Genomic DNA, 22,524 nt, shown 5'->3' with positions numbered 1-22,524 from the left:
TCCCTACTAAGTTTGGCTGATATTTGCAGAGTATCAGCTGCCTGAGGGATTACTGAAGGCTGAAACACAGCCTGGGCTGGCAAAGCTTGATGCAATTCCTCTACCCCTCCATCAACGTGCTGTGATTCTAAAAAAAAAAAAATATCTATATATAGGGATAATTTATGGTTGCTTAATATTTCATGCAAGCTCAAAATATCTTTACGCAAGAAGAAAATGCTTTTCCATATTTAATGTATTTTTGTAATTTCATTACACTGGGAAATTCTCATGCCCCTTTACCATCAAAAATTCATTTAAATTATTAAGGTCCTGTGGAAATTTTAAACACTTCCTGACATTTCTCCAAAACAACAGTTACTGTAATGGTAAGGTTTGATTACAAAAAGTAATACAGTCTCCCTCTAACTAAATAAAGCTTAGAGAAAATGGGATTTAAATACAAAGGATGTGTAAACACACACTCCTTTTCCCACCACAACAAAACAGACTGGCTTAGACTGAAAAGAGTTTTTCCTCTGGCACCTTGCTTCAGAAAAAATATCAAGGGATGATCACTGTGATATAAACCACATGCTAAACCCTAGTGATGAAATACTGTACAAACACAATGTCGTCAAAGGAAGAATGTCAGTGGGTTATTTCCAGAGAAATTTGCTGAAGATGTTGGAAAGTATGAATGACTTTATGACTTTCTCTAGAGAACCAAGAGAATAAAAGGGGTTGCAGGCTACAAGGACATAAAACATGAGGCTCGCTAGCAGTAAAATCAGATTAAAGTCACTAGGTTAGGCAGGTGATGTGTAGGATGGCATAAAGCCATAACAACGTTCTCCAAGCAGAAAATATTATATAATTTGATTTTTTTTTTTTTTACTCTTTCCAGGAAAAAAAGAAGAAATGTACAACAGAGAATCTTGATATCACATTTCTTCAAATTAAAGGTTCCATCTTAGAAGCACTCCAGCTGTCCTGAGCAGTGCTGTATTTGACAGGCCGATCCTTGGGAAAGAAACAATGTTGATATTAATTTTAAAGCCAGAATTTTTGCTTTTTACTAACTTTGTTTCTAACTGTCGTAATACTTGTCTAAAAAGACGTTCGAGAACCTGCAATTTTCTTTTATGGAATGGATTAATCATTATTATATTGGTATACCTAAATTAAAAAAAAAAAAATAAAAAGGGAGAGAGATAAAAAAAGAAATCACACAGAGTTCCAAATCAGACATTTAAAAAAAATATTTCCCTTGTGCGCTCCAGTTGGAGCTGGGAAGGCTCCACAGTGCTGCCCTCAGTCCCACGGTTGCTGGTACTGGGTGTTATTTTGGCACCCTGCCTCCCAGGAAGGCCAGTCTGGTCTGACTCCTCATGGAGGAGAACACTGTGCAGAGGAGTGAGAAATGTCGGAGCAGAGCTCAAAAGCAGAGAAAGATACATCTAATCTTTGCCCATGCACACAACACCCTCTTTGTTGACCAACAAAAAACACATTAAAACCTCCAGGACTGCGCACAGAGTGCTGATGTGAATAGCGGCTGCTCAGATGAGTAACACTTTTATTACATGTTCAGAACTGAACACTTAGGGCCAGAATAAGCCAGAGCAGCCTCTCTGGAAGTTAATGGGACCATAATGAATTACACCAATTGAGAATTCAGAGTATTATTCTGGGATAGAGCTTGCTGGTGAAATGCACAGAACAAAGCAAAAGGCTAATTGCATGCTGGGCATGAACGCAGTCGCATCAAATTGTATTTCCTGAAAGGGCAGCTGAGTAATATCATTACCTGAGAAACACCTAGCATCCCTCTTGACCATTCCCTCTCCCGCAAAACCTGCACATAGCAGCTTTGTTCTTTTTTGTTAAATTACATGAAAGAGCTTGAGGTCCATTGCTGCTTTTTTCCCCCTGAAGTAGCAGGAAAAAAGCACTACCACGACTAAAACATCCATTTTTAAACTGCTAACACACCAAACCTATCCTGGGATATGAAATTCTTTTTGATACAACAAGTCTTTCCCAGCCTTGGAAAAGCTGAAGGGAGCTGTGTGGCCAGGGCAGTTTTGGGAGGACATTCCCTAAAGCTGTAGTGAGCTCCCAGTCCATGCGGTTTGCTGGCCCCTGAACTGCTGCTAGCCTGCATGCTCACACATCAGAGCCTCTTGTTTTGGTGGTTTAAAAAAGGAAAATGCTCTGTGCCTTCACCAATTACCCACAGGAACCATCACTCCAAAAATACCTGTTATTTCCTCTAACACTGTTTTCACTAATAACAACTATTCCAGCTGATAACAAGAACTGTGTTGATCTAGTTATCCAAGGATATCTAAGGAAAATAAAACCACCTCCTGTCTGCCAGACAGGGATTTTAAAGTTCCTCAGGCCCATGAGCAACAAGGGGCTGGTTTGTTCTGAGAAACAGCCGTGAATTTAAAATGTCAGTGTTGTCCTGAATGGGGACAGCAGCCTGAGACACTGGGAGAAGCTCAGCTCTGAGACACCAGGCTGCTGCAAGGAAGGATTTGGGGACTGTTTTCCCTTCCAGTTTCCTATCCCAGACAAAGGAACATGGATACACAGCAGGGTTAATTCACTGCTGCCAGGATAGGCTAACCACTGACTGAGCCACTGGCTGCTGTTAGTAGATTTCACATCTCTCCTGCAGTAATTTCAGCAAGCCACAGTGAGGAGAATGAACTGGGAAAAAGCCTAATCTCACCAAAATGCAGTGCCACTTCTTCCTGTCTGATGTCCCATTTTTCAAAAAATAAAGAAAAAAAAAAAAAAGAAAATGCATCTTGTTCTGTCCTTTAGTGCTACTACTCATTGCTGCAGTAGGATGGAGAAGCACAGAGTGAAACAGACATTTTTCCCACCTTAGAGCTGCAAAATCCCTAATCTGTACCCTGAATTTAGCAGCTTTTCTCCCACCAGAAGACAGGAGCTGTGGATTATATCCTCTTGCCCCACTGAGGCTCATCTCCTGGGCCCATTCCTTCCCCTCCAGCTCAACAGGGGAAACTCACCAGTGATTTATTTTAAGGCAACTTTCCATCATTCATACAGTAAAAATTCTCCTCAGTAGGCTAGAGACACATCATTAATGGGGCTGGGGCTTCAAGAAACCATTTAATGTCTTTCAGCCATAACGCATAAGTATCTCCTGAAAGTGCTGGCTTATCTGGATGCTCTGTGCAGCTCTCCAGTGTCAATGACACTTCAGTGGCACAGCTGGCTCTCCCCTGCACATAAAATACCTCCAGTGCCCATAAAGGTGCCTACAATGGGATGGCTGCATGTCTTCCATCCTTAGTTTACCCAAAATAAATCATCTTCTCTCCTTGGCTCTCCAAAACTCAGAGGTCCAGCAATAGGGTTGGTCTCTCCTGCCCCTGGACAAGAGACAGGACAAGAGGAAATGGCCTCAGGTTGCGCCAGGGGAGGATTAGTTTGGGTATTAGGAATAATTTCTTCACACAAAGGGTTTTCAAGTGCTGGATGGGCTGCCTGGGGCAGTGGTGGAATCATCCTTGAAAACATTCAATAAATGTGTGGATGTGGTGTTTTAGGGACATGGCAGGGCTGGCGTCACCATCTGACTCCATGATCTTTAATGTTTCACCCAATCTTAGTGAATCTGTGAATCTGCAATTCCATGTTTCTATGAGGTGGACAAGACCCTCCTTCTCTCAGTGTGGAGTGAGAATGATGCCTGTTTCCAGTGATTTTCCACCTATTATTTCCTCAAATTATCAATATTCAGCTGTGCTGTGAAGCTAACTGGGAGGTTCTCAGACACTGAAACAGCTTTAAGATGTTCATATGCCTAGAAAGAGAGTAGATTTTTTCATTTGGCAGCTCTTAAACCAAGTGTTGCAACCAAGTAAAGAATAAAGCATCTGGAAGCAGCTTGGTCGCCTAGAAAGAGACATAATTCACTCGCAAACCAAAGGCTAATCACAGTTTGGAGCTTGCTGATGATGCTTTCTGAAAATGACTGGCATCAATCCTATGATTCAGATATCTTTAAGGATAGCTTGAAAGCACTCATAGCCCTCAAAAATCCTCTGTTGGGAATCTTCTAATTCCTGCCCTCCTTCATGGGGAAGGCTCCCAAGATGTTGGGACTCATGGCAGAGATCTGATTTTACCCTTGGTGTGAAGTGGTCAGTGTCATCAGCCTGCAATAATTAAGGGCAGCTGCTCAGTCTGATGGCTACCTGTACAACACCTTTCATTCTCTCTCTCAAAGAAAAAAAAAAAAAAAAAAGAAAAAGAAAAAACAGTTAGGCAGAGGGAAGTGGGGAATTGAAGATTCCATTTCCATCATTCACAGTCAGCCTCCGTTTCTGATCACTAGAAAAAGACAGATGCATTCATGTCACAAGTGCCAAAAATCTTTATGAAGTCCTTGGTGGGCAGAAGCACTTTTTACATTTCCCTAAAAGCTATAAGACTCAATCATTTCTGGGAAGTTTAAACTACAATTTCCAGAAAGAAAATAGTTCTCTGTTCTCCACTTTGATGAAAAGTTAAGGTAAGAGCACAATAGGAACCTATCCCTCCTGGGCACGCAGAGAGGAGGTGTTTTTAAATTTCTTCTGTATCTTGATGGCATTTTGTGCTTGGTTAGTGATTTGTTAATGTCCTCAAAAGTTAAAGAAACTTGGCAGAACATGTTCCTAAATTTCACTGGTTAATGAAATAGTTTTAGACATGGGAGGGACAGAAAAAATAGCAAGGTGAAGTAAAAATAGAGCACATCACATCAAAAATGAATGATGGTATAGTGAAACGATTGAAAATCCATTTAACCTAAAAGTCCATCTGCATTTTACATCAATCCCCAAATTTCCTTTTCCTTTACCAGTCAAGGTAGGTAATGATATTGGAATTGACCTGTTTGCTCAACAGAACTGAAATCAAACCAGGTGCAATTTACAAGCAGCTTCCACTGGAGCATCAACATGTTTTGAACCTGCTGCACAAAGGCTCGTTTTGCAGGCAGCAGCCACACAAACAGGCAGCAGTGTTCTGTGGGGATGTTTGTTCAGCACACCTAGAGACATGGCTGGGAATTGTGACTCAGATTTGTTGTTGTCAAGTGAGAGAATCGGGGAACTCTGTCTTCAGGCAGGCTGCAAACAGTGCTGGGTGGAGCCAGGGCTGAGCAAGGCACAGACTTTGTGAAGGACAGGTATGAGCCCAGTGCTCTTAGGGCTAATTAAACCCAGGAGCAGGGCTGGAGTAAGGATGAGGCTTCACCTCTGGACACAGATAGAAGCTGGGAGCAAGCAGTGTCTCACAGCAAATGGAGAGGAGTTGATTCTGATCTAAGAAAAGGCTCTGTTCAGCACAAGGACTAAACAAAAATTAACTGCTTGTTACATGCTATGAGGAAATTCACACTAATAAAAGCAGCCAGGTGAAAGCCACGGGTGCTGGCAGGGTGGGCAGGCCCTGGCACAGGGTGCCCAGAGCAGCTGTGGCTGCCCCTGGATCCCTGGCAGTGCCCAAGGCCAGGCTGGACACTGGGGCTTGGAGCAGCCTGGAACAGTGGGAGGTGTCCCTGCCATGGCACTGGGTAATCCTCAAGGTACCTTCCAACACAAACCAGCCTGTGTGATCTACACACAACCCTGTCTCATGGATTCTGTGGAACTTTTATAGACTGGCTACAAAAATTATATACCAGATGTCCCTGTCATTTTGCATATCTTATATATCTTTTCCTTCCCACAACAGACGGGTGTTCCTGCAAATCCCAACCAAAAAATACTGTGAGTCTTCCACACATGGAAACCAGGAGTCACTGGTAACTAAGCACAAAGTGTCTTACCTAATAAGGGATTTTCACGGGTTCACAGCATGCAACTGCTTTGGAAAAATCAGCATTTCCAGGAGATTTCCCCAAGGTTGCTTAGTGCACCCCATGCACATGTTAGGGGCTCTGTCAGGTCACACCCTGTGTGCTGTTTCCACCACAAACACACACATTTTGGCACCTGCTTCATCCTCATTCCCCTCACTCACACACTGATCAATGGTGCAAGACAGAAGCCATGCCTCCCTTCACTGAGATGTCTCCCAAATCCTATCACATTCCCTTGGGCCACAGGGCAGCTCCATGGAGTGAAAATGGTTTTTGCTTTCTACTCCTCACCTCTAGAACAAAACAAAACAAAAATCAAAGCCACAAAAACAACAAAAGAAAATTTCGTCTCCATTAAAATTTTCCAAGCCTTGCTAGAATTCAGAGATTGCACCCAAAGTGCTTTGATGCTTCCTGAAGTAGCAACAAGCTATGCTAGTGATCCATTTAGTTAATGATACTGATCCCAAAGTAGACCAAATTTCATGCCTAACTAGAGAAGTTAATATTTGTTGAGGTGTAATGAAGTAAACAATCGAGTAGGGAGTACACAACAACTTTATTTTATATTTAGAATTTTTTTTTTAAATCACTTTGAAGCTTAGAGCAGATGAAGTGCATTCACGCCACGTGGAGATGGTGGGACAAAATTCAAATAACCCACTGAGAGTGCCAGAATGCCAACATCAGCCCTGAAAGAACCCCTGGGGATTACAGACAGGTTAACCAGGAAAGGTCTCAAGGAAATTGCTGGCAATTAGATACTCCTGACCTGACCCTCCTCTCCCAGGAACCCAGGTAATGAATATCCTTGTGAGAATCCAACACCTGGCTATAGATTAAAGAGCTGTTTTTCTCCTGACTGAGACAACAGCTCGCAGTATGGCTAATCCCAAATAAACCCTGCTTTTCCTCTGTGGAATTGGAGACAGTTGCAGGATCAGCAGAGGGAAATCTGGGGGCTGTGTAAGCTGGGAAAACACTGCAGCCAGGTGAGCACACCTGCAAGACCCAGTCTCAGCTGAGACAAAACCCTGCTCCAAGGTCTTCTCCTACAAGCTGAGTTTATTTCTCCACCTGAAACATCCAGGTTCATTACAGAGACAAAAATTAGGACTTTTGTTCTTGCCTGAACTGGTTACATCCAATATCTTTCTAAGCTACAGATGGATTAACCCATTTAATCATGAAAATTACTTTGGTACTCGTGAAAGCTGAGATTTTTAGCTATCACCAAAGAGCTGCCTATTCGCTTTTTTGTTGAGGAAGTTTCATATCCTCATTAAATAAAAAACCTCCAAAAACTCTGCTCTCAAACTGGACAAAGGAATCCCCTGGAAGTCATTTCACATAGGCATAGGAAACTGGTTTCTGCCCTGCACATCAACACTGAACACTATTTTCATTGTGGCTTTCAAATGATTGAGGCAGTTACTTGGTTGAGAGAGGCTAAGCTGTCAAGGAATCAATGCCAATTTTTAGTTCTCATTCTATTATCAGTATATTTAGAAATACTGGTACACACAAATGTGTGGTAATGTACCTTTTTTGTTTCATTTTAATTACCCTGAATTTGGACACAATTGATATCTACACAATAAGGTTAAAATTTTACCCCACAATCTGTGAAAAAAACAAAGAAATAATGATGGTCACTCATTTTAATTTACATTTAGATATCCAGATTTCCAGAACAGTATGTTCTGAACTGCTCAAAGAGCATCCAAATTTCTGTTTGCATCAAGAGTGATATTGTGTCTTTTTACACAATGTCAGAATTGGTAATGAGTTATAAATGAGTTATTACTGACATTTTTATAGGCTACAAGGGAAGAAGAGGTCTGCAGCTTGACTACAGGGATACCTTCTCTAGAAAAGTAATTTACTGGGCTTAAATTTGGGAAGAATTTAAAAGAGGGCCCAATGATTTCAGTGTGATTGGTCCCAGGTGATCACAATCACACCTATTAACTCACAGGGACAGGAGCAAAGCTAGGTTAAGACTTGTAAAATGGAGATGAAAACTGCAGGAAGATGAATCCATCTGTGAGCTTCTTTTTATTTAAACAAAAATTAGATATTTTGTTTCTAAAATAGGGGTGTCATAGTCAGGATGCACACAGTGGGTTTTGGACCTGTTTTTTTAAATAAAAATCTGTGAACCTCATGGATTTTGCTCTCTCTGTAAGGTTAGCAAGTGTGATGTTTTGTGTGTCCTAACAGAGTAAAACTCAGCAGATATTAAAAAGAAAAAAAAAAGGTGAATAAATGAGGTATTTGTACGTCTGAGGAAATGCACATTCTCTGTGCTTCATGTATACTGGGTTCTCTCTGCACCTAATTAAAAAAAAAAAACCCAAAACTCAGAGTTTACATTACTTTTGCTTTGGCATTATTTCCTTTATTACTTTTAATTTATATAGTAAGTAAAAAAAAAAAATAAATAAAACAAGATAATTAGATGCTGCTGACAGCTCCAGATGTGAAAACATCTCCCCTCTATCTGATCCCACATGGGAAAGTTCTCTCTCAGAGTGTGAAATTTGGTGTTTGACCTTCCTGGACACAGGGTGTGTAACTGAGAGCTCCTTTACGAGGTCACCTGGCCTGCTGTACATAAACCAGCGAGTTCAGGTGAACCTTCAGAACCAAGCAGAATGCAGCAAAATGCACGACAAAATCTGGAATAATGACTACAGATGGCATTTGCCTATTGTGCCTGGATTATCTTGAAGCCATTTTCCCCCTTCCAAGTTTCACAAATTCATAATATTCTGCATTAAATCCATGCACATGATGCATGCAGCGTCATGGATATTGAGGAGAAGGGTCCTTGAGAAGAGCCTTTCATCCTAAAGATGAAAAGGAACTTCTCAGCCTTTCAGTAAACTGACCAAAAAACAAAACCAAAAAAAAAAAAAAAAAAAAAAAAACCCAAAACCCCAAAAAGCTGCTTTCCAGGAAGTATGGCAACATGCCAAGTGATTTATGTGGAATTTGTGTATGAGTTTAGTGCCGTCATTTATGGTTTCCACTGAGTAAAGCAAATTTTTCTAGTGCAATTTTATCACCTCACTCTCAGTGCCTGTCTTTTAGATTGATCTATGTGCCACCTTAAAAATAAAAGTTTAAGGTAGGAAGGTGATTTTAGAGTACTAAGAGAGTACCTTTTACCTGAGATGGACATAAATAACACTAATATCCAGTAAAATAGGCAGGACAGTAGAGAAGACGAGGAGGGAATAAGTTAAAAAAAAGTTCAGAGGAGTATTACATTCATGATTTTTGGATGAAGCAATGAGATTTCCTTCTTCTTACTCAAAGGTTTTAAAGCACTAAAATAAAACTTTTTTTCTATTCCTGTTTTAGATAGAGTGATGACTTTGACATTTCCTTAGGTGTAAAATCTGTTTCCCATCAAGCTTCCACTGGGCTTAAAGGCACAATGAAGAGCCAAACAGGGAAACCAACTCTCAAATCCAGCCAAGACCCACCAGACTCACAAGGTACAGCCTGGCTGAGAAAACTTCCAGTTAAAAACAGGGATGTGTGCTTTAACCTGGAAAAGCAATAAATCAAGGGAACAACCACAGGGCTTAGTACAGTCTTGAGCAACCCAACTTTTAATCAACACAGGCTGTTTGCTGGGATGAGACACTGTAATGCAGCTGGGAAGTCATTAAGATAATTATGGCAGTGAGTGTTGCACAGGTGGCCAGAGGAAATGCCCCCACAGTCCAAATAAAAAATAAACTGGTGTGTGCACCCAGCACTGGGGAACTGCCCACTGCCATGAAATGTGCAGTTTGAGAAGGCAGCCTGCAAAATACTCAACTCTGCATCAGAAGAGCTGTTCTAGAACTTGGAACAGCCACAGGTGACAGCAAACTGTGCTGGAATGTGCTGCTCCCTGGTGTGCCAGCACCTGCAGCATCCAGGGCTTTGCTGGCTGGCACTGATGGGCAGCCCATTCCCTAGCTGAAAAGAAGGGTTTTTACCCCAGTGTTCAGGATCACCACCCTTTCAGCAACCTTCCTTCCTCAAGAACCATTACTTCTCCTTGCTGAAAGGATCCTTCCCCAAGAGCCAACAGTGCTAAACCAAATGTCAGCTCTTCTGAAGTACAGATGTGGTCTCAAAAACTGAATGGAAGTGCACTGTGTTTTCTGCATGTCAGTTATCTTGTTTTCAGTATATCGTGAAATATACGTAAATATTTTTGATGCTGTTTCTTCCTGTCTGCATTACGAGTGGCACAGGGCAGGGTCAGATGGGATATTGGGAAGGAATTGTTCCCTGTGAGGGTGGGGAAGGACTGGGATGGAATTCCCAGAGAAGCTGTGGCTGCCCCTGGATCCCTGGAAATGTCCAAGGCCAGGCTGGGACAGTGGGAGGATAAAGTTCAGGACTAAATTGTGTGACAGAGGTTTCCTGGGCAGGCTTGCATTTCACTGTGCACTGAATTCAGTCACTCCTGAGGTCCATAATACAAGTATTGAAGAATAATTTGGTGTAATAAAAATAATCCCTGCCAGGTCCTTTAATTGCACCAGATCCCAAAAGGACCATTACCCTGGGTGCTAAACAAATGCAGGGACTGTGGATTACAGCAGAAACAGAAGCTGGAATGGGGATTGCCCCTGGCAGGCTGCTGATGCCTGGCAGGAGTTTCCTGCTCACCTGATAAGCAGTGGCTCTCCAGCTGTGGATTGGAGGAGGATGAGGCAGAGCAGGGCACAGCTCCAGCACCACTGATGTCCCAGTTTCACCACTGGGGAGTTAAATTCTCTACCAACAGGTGTCAAAATAGGCTTGGGAAATGCTTCCATTATTCAGGGAAGGAGATAAGGCACTGCCTCATTAATGGATTTAATTTTGACTTATTTACTTAAGAACTTCATGTCACTTACTCTCCTTTGCATGACCATATTAACCCCCTCCCCGCAAAAATGAAATAATTTTACATCTGTTCAAAGTGCACATTGCTGAACTGTTGAAATTAACCTGGATTTTCAGTTGAGGAGAAGAGGAAAAAAAAAAAACCAACACTGGATTCATGGGTGTGCATCTAACTTGTAATCAGCAGCTTGGTCTGGAAAGGATTCTAAAAGAAGGGTCTTACAATTTAACTTAAATATACTAAAGGCAGTTAATGTGATGATTTATGCAGAAATTAAAAAGCACCTGAAAACATTTTACAACTTACCAAGGAAATAAAAGTTCTTTCATGTGTAATATCTAGCAGTATGTGGATAATACAGCAACAAACATTTTTAAATTTTACATTAATCCACATTGTTGCACCTAACTGTGCAGTGTGATCATTGGTTTCTCTACTTTTTTTGATCAATCACCAGACTTTCAACAGCCTTACCAAAGCATAAATCTGACTCTGTCAGTTATAGAAATTCATTGAATAATGACTCATTTTGGGGAAACCACATCCAGCTGCATCACTTTAAATGCTGAAGCAGGAACAGAAAGAAGGTGTGTGGAGAATATGCAGAGATATAAGCAATTTTGATAATTTTCATGGAAAAATGTCAGGGTAATATGTTGTAAATCCCTCTTAGTGCAACACTCACAACAGGATTTTTAAAGGGGCAAGGAACATCTTGTACTGTAAATGTATTTTGACCATGACACCTGGTGTAACACAGGGGGAAACCAGTCTGGCCACCACAAGTATTTCAGAGGCATAAAACCATCAGGTTGTGGGGGGAACAATCAGTATCAAGTTTCAGGGAGAAGAAAAGAAAAGGTATCTACAGCTTTAAGGGAAAGGGAAAGGAGATTATTCCTTAGGATGAACCATTTCTAATTACAGCTTGACAAAAAGAGAAATAATCTAAACCCAAGGTAAATTAAGATGGCTAAGTACTAAAACTCCTTAAAAACAGACTTTCAAAGAGAAGCCTTCACAGATGGAACTTTAACTGCACAGCACAGCCGGGTGCTGTTACAAAAGGCTTCTTTTATTGTTATTAACTTTGATCAAAGCTTATTAACCAGCAGCACCAAGCCATCAGTGGATTGGACTACACAGGAGAGCTAATTAAATTTAAAGTGCCACAAAGTCCTGAGGGCATAACACACAATCCCCAGAGCAGGAGACTGAATGGAGGGGGTGAGAACATTTGCATGGTGAGGCAGTGGGAGATGGCAAGGTGCTTGCTCTTATTTACTGTGAGCTCTGCTGAGATTTTAGTACAACCAATTCTGAACCTGCCCTCATCATCAAACTTGCAGAAAAGTGTGGCCACTGAATGTCTGGGGAAATATGGAATATTTCCACACACCTTGGCAAGAAACACAGATCATAAAATTTTATTTGCTCCAACAGGGCAGATCATGACATCCCTTCTTACCCTAAGGAGAAGTAACTTCTACCAATTATAATGTGAAATATAACTAAAGAATTCAGGGACAAGAGAAAATAAAACAGGATGCAGGCTGACTGTAAATTGGGGCACAGCAGCCTTGTTCTGTCCTGAGGCAGTCACATATAATAGCATTTATAAATGAAAATAACAACAATAAATCACAAAAGAATTTCTTCCATTGCCTACATCCCACCTGCTATGTCATCCTTCATATCTATAATAGATTGCAATAATTAAATCTTTCCCTGCAGTTTTATCAAATACCTGGGTGGAGGATTAATATTCTATTTCCTGGTCACTTTCCAGGCACTGTGAAGAGTAAACTGTTACCCTCCATCTCCCTTTCAAGCTCCTGGGAAGGCAGCAGAGAGGGGGAACAGTTATCCCATCCTTGCTCATGTTTTAAAAGCCTCCTGCAACCTGGACCACTAAAAGAGGTTTCAGTTAGTAAAAGGAGTTGTTTTGCAGGACAAAGCCATTATTTCCAACCACTGATATCAAGTTATGATTTATCAAACTGCTATTGTCATTTCAGGATCCCTGATCCATTTTCAGGAGGAAGAGCTCAGTAAACAAAACCAGGACAATTCAGAGCAGAGGGGAAGAAAGAGGAATCTGTAACAACTGGGTTGTCCTTAACCAGAATAAGTGTTTCTGTATCCTAAAATGACAAAACCATCTTGCATCAGAGTGTGGTGGCATCATGCTGAGTCACACACTCACTCCTGTGGGCTAAGAGGAGCACAGGCTGGTGATTGCTGGGGTTTGTGGTTTGGTTTTTCCCCCTTAAGGAACAACTGGGTCCAGCTGGCACCAGCACAGGAAGGGAACCACAGCCTTACCCCACTCCACACCCTCTGAGTGCATTTGCAGCTCTGCTCCAGATGGGGAAACTTTGTTGAAGCACCAGTAGAGAAAATAACAACTACACCTGCGTTTGGTAACTCTGAGAATCTCACCAACCCTGGAGCAAAACCTCAACAAGCCAAAGTAAAACCAGCCCTGTCCTGCTCCCAAGAAACATTCCTGACACTCCATCCATGAGGAACAGCAGCAGGATTTCCTTCATCTCTTCCCTCCTCTCTCAAGCAGGAGCTCACAGGCATTTCAAGGAACTGACACATCATCTGTAGCTGCTGCTTCAGACTTTATTAATCTGCAGTGAGAGCTGGAGCTCTGTGCCTTTCTCAACCTCACATTCACAGCCCCAAACAAGATTTTAAATATATTCCTCCCATGCTCATGGCATGGCAGGCAAAGCTCCTGTGTAGAATCACACACAACATCATTTCTAAATGTATAATTATTTATAAACATTGTACTATTTCTAAGGGGTGCAATTCTCATCAGCTGTTTTTCTGAGTGCTTTAGAACACTTACTAATTCAATTTTAATTTCTCCCTTTACAGTATAAAGCGTTAACTACATCAGTGTGTAGGCAAGACAAAAACTACCATGTTTCAGTTGATTTTTGCTTTAAGCTATGATGCAGAAACTGTTGTGAGAAAGCAAACCATCAATCAAACCTACAAATAGCACTGGAAATGCCAAAAAGCCAAGAAATTTTAGGTGAACTTTTAGGCTCCAGATTCTGCCCCTTTAGAAAGATTGCAATGATTTCTTACTCATTTCCTTAATATTTTCCTTCATTGGCTCTTGTTAAAATATTTCCATTAGATCAACACCAGACTGATAACTAAATTAGTCATTAAATTTTCTTTAATAAACATCAGCTGGTTTTTCTTCCATATCCACTGAAATATCCTGACATTTGAGTGCCCCAAAAATTCAGGGAGAAGAACAATTATTAATGATTAAGAAAAACCTTCAGACAGAGTTTTAAATTCTGCAGCTCAACAAATCCTGACTTTTGGGGCTTTTTTTTTCTGATTTTGCAAATGATGATGATTTTGAAAATTATTTTGTCTGGATTCCATAGCCTCTGTGTAACATCCCCATGAGGTGCTAGAACAGAATTATCTTGTGATGGAACCACCACAAGTTGTGGTGTTCCATCACAAGATAATTCTCCCCTCCCAACACAAACCAAATCACCTGCTGAGCACTGCTGCCTTTTCAATTAATAGTGAATTATTTGGACAGGCACATATACAAATGCACTTTTACTGTGCATCTGTGTGTGCATACACACACCTGCCTTCACTTTCCTTCAAAGAAGTTTTTTAATTATGATCTTCTCTCTTGATTGTGGGTTTCACCAATATCTACTAAAACTACCTCAATGATCTTCTAATTCTCACTGACTCCTGCAATGACATTTTGAGTCCTAAGGGGAAATACAATGATGAACTAGAATATAGGAAAACTAGGATAAACAGAAAAAAACCCCAAATATTATCTGTCTTATCTTTTATGTCTTACAGTCCTTGATGCTTCATTTAGCTTTGAGCTTCATCATCCACTCATTCCACTCATCCCTGAATCACTGTTTTCTCCATAAAGACATGGTTTGCCTCTTTTTGAGTGTGGAGATTCTAGGACAGACTTCAGATACCCAGCACCCAGCTGTGCTTTCCCATTGTTGACTGAGAGAGAAAGCTGTGCACACAGGAGGAGCACCAACTGGCCTCAGGGATATTCATTGTGAGGGCTCAGCAGTGCCATTGCCTTGAAAAGCTCAACTGTGTTACCCAGAGCATTAACTTTATGGTCTTCATGTTATCTGCAGCTTTTGCATCTGAACTCTTCCAGGCAGGACCAAAACCCTGAGGACTGCATCCCTCAAAGACTAAAGAAAGTACATTTTTTGTTTGCACCTAAAACAGAAATACAGCTGGTGTATTTTCCAGTCCAGTCCTTCGTGGTTGCCTGAGCAGGGCAGTGGGTGTTGTTTTCATTATTAAATACATATCTCTGTCTCAAAACTCTCACTGAGCTACTTAGGCCCCACTGAATTTAGAAGAAGACTCCACACCTTCCACTTTTCCTTGCCTTTTCACAAAAAAAATTCCTCATCATGTTACCTGAACTGAACAATTACCCCTGACAGCAAAGACTTCTGGAGAAACAGTGAAGCACTAAATTATTTCTTTCTGTGATCACAATTTCCTCCACTTGTCTGAAGCTCTGCCTACTTTATATAAAGGCAGAAATTCCTCTGCAAGCAGGCCCACATGAGTAACCAGCTGTTGGCCACTGGCACCAGGGTCCTGACCACTTCCAGCTCCCAATATGCAGAGAAAATTGCTGTTTTACAGGAAAACATTGTTGTCTGGATTACCTTTACCTGTGGTAGAAATAAAAAAGCTTCAGTGAGAGAACCCATAGCAACTTTTGCAGACCTGAAGGGAAGTTTATGTATCTATTTTTATACACATATGTGTATATATCTATACATATATAGACCATATTACAACTACCATTCCAGTTCTGAAACTTTGATAGCATTTGCCCCGGATATTCCCACTAGTTTATCACAAACATGCCAAAATTCTGATTCACAGTTAAATATTTTGTACTGTATAATGGGCCATCACTGCATCCCACACACTTTACAAGGCTCTAGTCCTGGAAAAATTCATCAGATTAAGTTTCATGAGCATCTTCACAAGGCCAAAAATTCTCTGACAAATTAAAGTGGATTCTGCTATAAATACACTTTCATTCCATTTATGCACACAGCTCTTTTTATAGCTGTTAAAACTCCCCTCTTTTCCCTTTTTAAACACTAATGAAACTGTCAGGAGCTACCTTTTACACTTTATCAATCATGGCACGCACATCATGATTCCTAGAATTTAAAATGGAATTGTTGACGGTTCAGATACTGTTAGACTGTCATTAGTTCTGCAAAGTGTGTAATTTGTCACTTTGCAAGAAATGACAGTGCCTTCACTCGTACAACATGCTTTTAAACCTCCCCTCTCTAATTTGAAAATGCCAGTATTGTACTCTGCTCCAGGAGAGGTATTTTTAAGTCTTGCTGGCTGGCTTGTCACAGAGCAATCTGTCAGGTAGTATTTTGCCTTCCTTAAGGTTTATTCACACAAAGCCTGTCTGTGATATAACACAAAGACAATGCTTTCTGTCTTACCTGATGGCAACGAGGCCCGTGCTGGATTTTCACTTTCCTCATCAGTGCTGGCATCATAGTTGTTTTCTCTCTTTACAACCACCTGAGTAGTAGCTATACTATCCCTAAAAACATCAAAAGAAAGGGAAAGAAATAAGGTATTTTTGTTTCTCAAAGGAATTAAATAATTCAGGGAGAATATGTATGAAATCACCACCTATGGAAAGAGCAGGGACATGATCTTATTGGAAAATCAACTGCAGCCCAGCAGAAAGCAGGACAGATCCATCAAACACTCACTTCTTGGCTACAGCACCCACTGTAACATGCTGCTGCCTGCAGGGATGCCAGAAAGAATCCTCCTCTTCCCTGACTTCCAGGATTGGTTTGGATAACCCAGCACTCAGCCAGGAAGAACTGTCACTCACTGTCAGGGCCAAGGAGATGGCAACTGAACTAAGCTAAACTCAAATGTGCTCCACACCAAGAAACCCAGGGAAATGAAATACCTTTCACACTTGGCGTCCACTGCGGATTCTTTAGCTTCACTCAACAACTTCTGCAAGTTTCTTATCTTTGCCTTCTTTTCATTCAGCACCAAAACAAACCTGCTGTAAAGGTCTGCCTCCAGCACCTCTTTAGCTTCCACGCATTTTTCCAGCCTGCAGCACAAAATTAACTGTTACACCAATCATTCTGTTTCCTAGAAGACAATTCTGTCCTGAGGCCAGCCAGGAATCCCCACTCCAAACCACGAACAACTGAACCAACCCCTTGTGTTTGAAACAGGCCAGAATAAGCTTTTTTTGTTGTTTTTCCACAGAGAAGTGCAATGAACTCTGCTTCCAAAAGGGGAAAGTTCCCAGATGTGAACCTTTCTTTTCATGTCTTTTTGGGTTTTTTTTTTTTTTTGGTAGGTTCTTGCACACCTCCACCCGAGACAACTAAAATTTAAACAGGCAAATGTTCTTTATTTTCAATGCTGAATCACAACAGTGGGCATACCTTAGGAGGATACACATAATGAGATTATAAACAGATATGATACACCTAGACAAGTTTCAAATCTGTACCACACATTGGTGTGAAATATATTTGAAGAGGAAAGAAAATTCCAAAACATAAAAATGCTTAGAAGCTCTTAATATCTTCAGAGGAAAATATACTTCAGGTTTTTAAAAAATTTTACTGTTGATCTATGTGGGTAGATGAATGTCAATAAAAGGAAGCACAATGGGAGTATTAAATTAGGAATATAGGTGTATAAAGTCTCATAAGGAAAACTGGAACACAAGGAAACCTGAGCACAACAAATCAAGTGATTTATGGCCAATGTAATTCAGTATTTAATTCTTATATTTCATAACCTTTCAGTCCTTGGGTTGAACCACAAACATTTTATTAGCTGCATACACAAGAAGCAAATAAACATCTCAATAATATTACTGATCATGGTAAGTAGAGTAAATAGTCATAAGTTAAAAACATATTTTTCACCAGCCTGTGCAAGGCTGTAAAAAAGTTTAGAAGGCTTATTATGCTATTAAACCCAGACATGTAACAGACTTTAAAAATATTAATTTATAAGACAAGAGATTTCAACAGACTTCCTATATAAAAACTAATTATTTTGTTCACAGATCAAAACCATATATGATGTAGGCAGCAAGACAATAGGAAAAAAAAAAACCCTCACAATTTTTATGTTGTGGTGAAATGTGTGAAATCTCATGAAGTATTAAGCCTACTGTTCAATGCTTCAGGGATATGCTTGATAGTTGATAAATAATTCATCTAATTTAAATGCAAATAGCAGAACATCATTACCATACAGATCAGTTCAATAATTCCTAAATGAAAGATCATAGCTACTAATCAACTACCAGGAGACTCCCCACCTACAAAGGGGAAGTTAACTGTTTAGTGGGGAATAAATAGACAATTCATAAAGAACCATAAACCCTAATGCAGGGCCCAGAAGAGCCTGGACATGCTTGATACTAATTATTTCTGTTTTCGTAAAAATGGGGGGGGAAAGGATTTTGTCTAAAATATGCTAATCTTGTCTGTATCAAATCCTGTAGAATAATCCCCTCTCCCACACATAAACCAGGGAAAGTGGCTGCTCTCTGCCTTTACTTTGACAAGGCACTGGTTTATGTTGGAGCAGTTGAGGCTGGTTGAAATATTGAGAAATGTGGCTGACTTGGCCAAAAAAGAGCCTTTTAAGATAACTTCAGTGAGACCCCTGAGTGCTGCAAGGACATCCCCTGATGAAAACCCACAGAAATGGAAACTTCCAGTGAAGTGAGGCTGATGCTGCCTGGACTGTGAGTAGTACAGTGGAGAAACCAACTGCAAGACTAGCCAATTTCTTTAGTCTCTGGAGAAAAAAATTAGCATCTTGAATATTAAAATTAGAATATTAACTTTTCCCTCTGGGCAGAACCAATTAGTAGTATGCCATCAGTTAATCTTATATGATTGTTTTCATTTACATGAACACCTTTTTTTAATTTTTTCCCCATTATTCAAAGCTGTCCACATCCAAATACATTCTCCAGACACAGAATGGCATTGATTTGGCAGAACACTGAATAGCACAAAAGCATTACATTAATGCTTATGCAACTTATGAGCCTTTAAAATACACTGTTATGTGGCATATCTGATAGTTCAGCAGAGACTGGTAAAAGGCAGTGGTCTTGGGGACAGATGCAGTAATTGTGCAGGTGGGGTGGCTCTGTGGACCCTTCTGGATTCACTGAGGCATTCACCACCTGAGCACAGAGCAGAGCTGGATGGGTTTCATTCCAATACCTCAGTGGCTGCAAACACAAACTTTAATTGCCATTCCTCACGTGGTGCTGCCTGAGTGTGCCCTGTGCCCCTCAAGCACCATCTCCTCAGACCAAATGGAGGTGCTGCTCATCCCACAGACAGCTCCCAGCATGATGAACCCAAATGGGGATTGATTATTGGAGTGGTGCCTCCCAATTCGTGCGTCCTCAGGTCTCTCTGCAATGCTTTCCCACGTGCCAAAATGCACCCAAGGTGACAGGCATCAAAAATCCTGCACAGCCCACTGAAACCAGACACTGCTAGGGACTATGACAAACAATAAACTGAGAAATTAATTACAAAAAACAAGATTTCAGGTGCTGACCCATCACAGAGCAATCACACGTGCTCCACAGAGGTGAACGTGAGCTATGAAACCTAATGTTTTTTCTTTAATTATTAGTGGCAACCTTCACAATCCAACACTATGAAGGAAACAATTCAGCACCTCTGGTATTCATCCTTGTTACCAGTGCTGTAAAATAATTCCTGGATCCCATGGCACTGCTCCCTTGCATTTCAGATTCACCCTTCCCCCAGAATTGGCAATGGTATGGAATGCTGATGAGCTAATGCTGAAGACTTAGTTTCAAGCCCAAAGCTCCTAGCTTGCATTTTTATAATCTGCTTGTGGTTTAAATATACTGTCACTGCAGATGACCACAACATAAATTGGCAGCTATTTTAAATTTGGCTTGTCTATGCAAATTTTAGACGCCCGATAACAAAACACACAACCCACGCCCAAACCAGAAATTGGATTTTTATTGTTCAAGGAATTATTTTGCTGCAGGTTACTGTTACTTAAAATTTGCCACAGAATGGTTTGGGTTGGAGAGGCCTTAAAGCCCAGCCAGTGCCACTCCTGCCATGGCAAGGACACCTTCCACTGTCCCAGGCTGCTCCAAGCCCCAATGTCCAACCTGGCCTGGAACTAAGTGGCCTTGAATTTTCTATATGAAATAAAGAAAACAGCTATTCTGCTCTGCTATTTTAACTCATCCATCCCTGAGGTGTGCACACACAGACACACACACTCACGCCCAGGCAGCCACTTGCTCACCAAAACTTCTGTGATGGTCAAGAGAATTGAAACAGGGAGATGGAAATGGGATTATTGAATTATTCCACCCAGTGCCCCACGAATAAGGGGCACAAAAGCAGCTCTCAGAAGCCTGCCTGCTATGTTTTAATTCTAATCAAGTACTGAGAAGAGAGGCTGTGAGCAGAGGGAGCTGCAGGGGCTGGGGGCTGGTGTGCCCTGGCTGCAATTCTGCACACCACGTGCTCTGTATTTGATGTTCCAGCACTCAGCACCGTGAGTGGTGCAGGATGTAAATCCTGAATTCCTGCCTCCTGAACAAAGACAGGCACAGCTTTGTTCAGCTCGGGGCAACTCACAGTGTTTGGAGCCAAAACAGCAAAGGGAGGCAGCAGGGTAGAACTGGGCTGTGCCAAAAAGAATTAAAAAAAAAAACACCCTACCGAAAATTTAAAAACAAAACAAAACAAAATAACACAAACCAAACAAACAAAAAAAAAAGGAAAAAATATTCAAAAAACAAAACCAAAAAAAACCCCAAAAATCTCCCAAACAAGACATAAAACCATCCCTAAAATCTCCCCCAAAAAACAAAACCAAAATAGCCCAGTCCTTCTTGAATGAAAATTTTTTTAAAATTATTTTTATTTTGCATTTAACAGACATGGCCAAAGACTGGCGACCATAAAACCTTCAGTGTATCTTCTGAAAAATCATTTTTCATCTACTCAAAACTATAAACATGCTAAAGAAATCCACCAGCTTGCACTGAGAACAGTCACACAACTCTTGGGTTTTTTTTTTTTTCCTTTTTCCTCCTTTTCTTTGGGGTTCCTCTGTAAAAGTGCCACCCCACCATGGAAATTGATACAAGCACTAATGCCTCTTACATATCAGCGTGTAATGCAGCACAGAACACGGGTTATACAATACACTATTGTTCAATTACACTGTTAAGCAGTAAAACACTACTTAGGGAGGCCCTTTGCTTGTCAGAGAGACTGTCAGGAGAAACTGTTACTCATTTTAATGAGAGGGAAACAAAACTAACTCCTCCCAAAAGCTGGCTCTCTTTTTCAAGGTAAATTAATGCAAATTAGCTGCATTCTTTCATCAATCTTCCTGGACTGTGTGTTTTTTCAGGTAAAGCTACAGAAAAGCAAGATAAATCCCTGACTGCTCAGTGCTAAGAGTTCTATGCTTATTGAAACAAGCACAGATTATTTCGCTACATAATGATAGACAACTCAGATTGTAAATGCAACAGCAATTACGAAAATCTCTTGAAAAATAATGGTACTTTTTCCTATAATTCTGCACTCATTTTTCAATTCTGGCTTCTTCAACAAAGTAAACAGTTGAAAGAAACAGTAATTTATTCCCCACTCAAAAATGTAAATAATCTACAGTGCTGGTCCTAAGTATCATAGGAAATAATATTAATGAAAAGGCTTCCTAAAGAAAGTGAAGCTAATTCCACAGATTTTGAGGTGTTTGGGGCTTTTTCCTAATTCATAAGTTAAAACCACCTTTAACTGCAAAATTTTAGTATCAGTTGCATCTTTATTAAAGGGAGGAGCTTTACAACCAAATGGGCTGTGGTTAACTAAGCTCAAAACATGTCTCAAATGAATAAAAATTTATGTTCACTGCTGCTAAGCTTCTCAGGTGTCACCTGTGAATACATCTGGGAACTCACCTCTTCTCCACGTCGCTCCAGTTGTTGAAAAGCCTTTCATTTTCCCTCTGCAGACGCTCAGTTTTGGCCTGCAGCTTCCCCAGGCTGTCCAGGCAGTAACCAATGAGTTCCTTGATCACCTCTGCTGGGTTTGGGACTTCCTGCAGCCTCAGAGATCCAAGTCTGAACTGAGACACAAGGAAAGAATGACTTATTTCAACTGCACAAGAAACTTCACTGAGTCTTTGCCTTAGTAAACTTGAATACATCTTTAATAAGCATAGGAAATACCTTACAGTTCTCCAGTTTAAAGGGAGATAATAATTTTGTCATGCAGAGAATGGAGGAATATGTGGAATAATCTACTGGGTAATTATTTCCAGAGGACCACAATGTTGAGAAGGACTCTGCAGCATCTGTGTGCTGGGCAGAGCCTGGGGGAGCTGGGCTGGGCAGGCTGCAGGAGGGAGCACTGCCAGGGGATCCATCCATCCATCCATCCCTCCATCCGTCCGTCCGTCCATCCCTCCCTCCATCCATCCCTACATCCCTCATCCATCCATCCATCCCTCATCCATCCCTCCATCCATCCATCCATCCATCCATCCATCCATCCATCCATCCATCCATCCATCATCCATCCATCCATCCCCTGTCCGTCCATCCATCCAT

At 41.0% G+C, this 22,524-nt stretch overlaps 1 protein-coding gene across 5 annotated transcripts in view; it reads right to left on the bottom strand.

Moving 5' to 3' along the window:
- Window positions 1-22,524, bottom strand: part of XRCC4 (X-ray repair cross complementing 4) — a 145,279-nt gene that overhangs the window by 66,485 nt on the left and 56,270 nt on the right. For 4 of the 5 annotated variants that reach the window (XM_050986993.1, XM_050986994.1, XM_050986991.1 and 1 more), the window contains 3 exons: window positions 21,874-22,040; window positions 16,801-16,953; window positions 16,313-16,416 (listed from right to left, as the gene is read on the bottom strand). In XM_050986993.1, the coding sequence (XP_050842950.1) occupies window positions 16,313-16,416; window positions 16,801-16,953; window positions 21,874-22,040 (424 nt within the window). Of the gene's footprint in view, window positions 1-15,455; window positions 15,506-16,312; window positions 16,417-16,800; window positions 16,954-21,873; window positions 22,041-22,524 lie in introns of those variants that run through there. The other variant, XM_050986996.1, reaches the window with a different exon arrangement.

This window comes from Serinus canaria, chromosome Z (genome assembly GCF_022539315.1).
Source record: "Serinus canaria isolate serCan28SL12 chromosome Z, serCan2020, whole genome shotgun sequence".
Lineage (NCBI taxonomy): Eukaryota > Metazoa > Chordata > Aves > Passeriformes > Fringillidae > Serinus > Serinus canaria.
The sequence above is the reverse complement of the archived record's forward strand: the minus strand, read 5'-3'. Positions and strand labels throughout refer to the sequence as shown.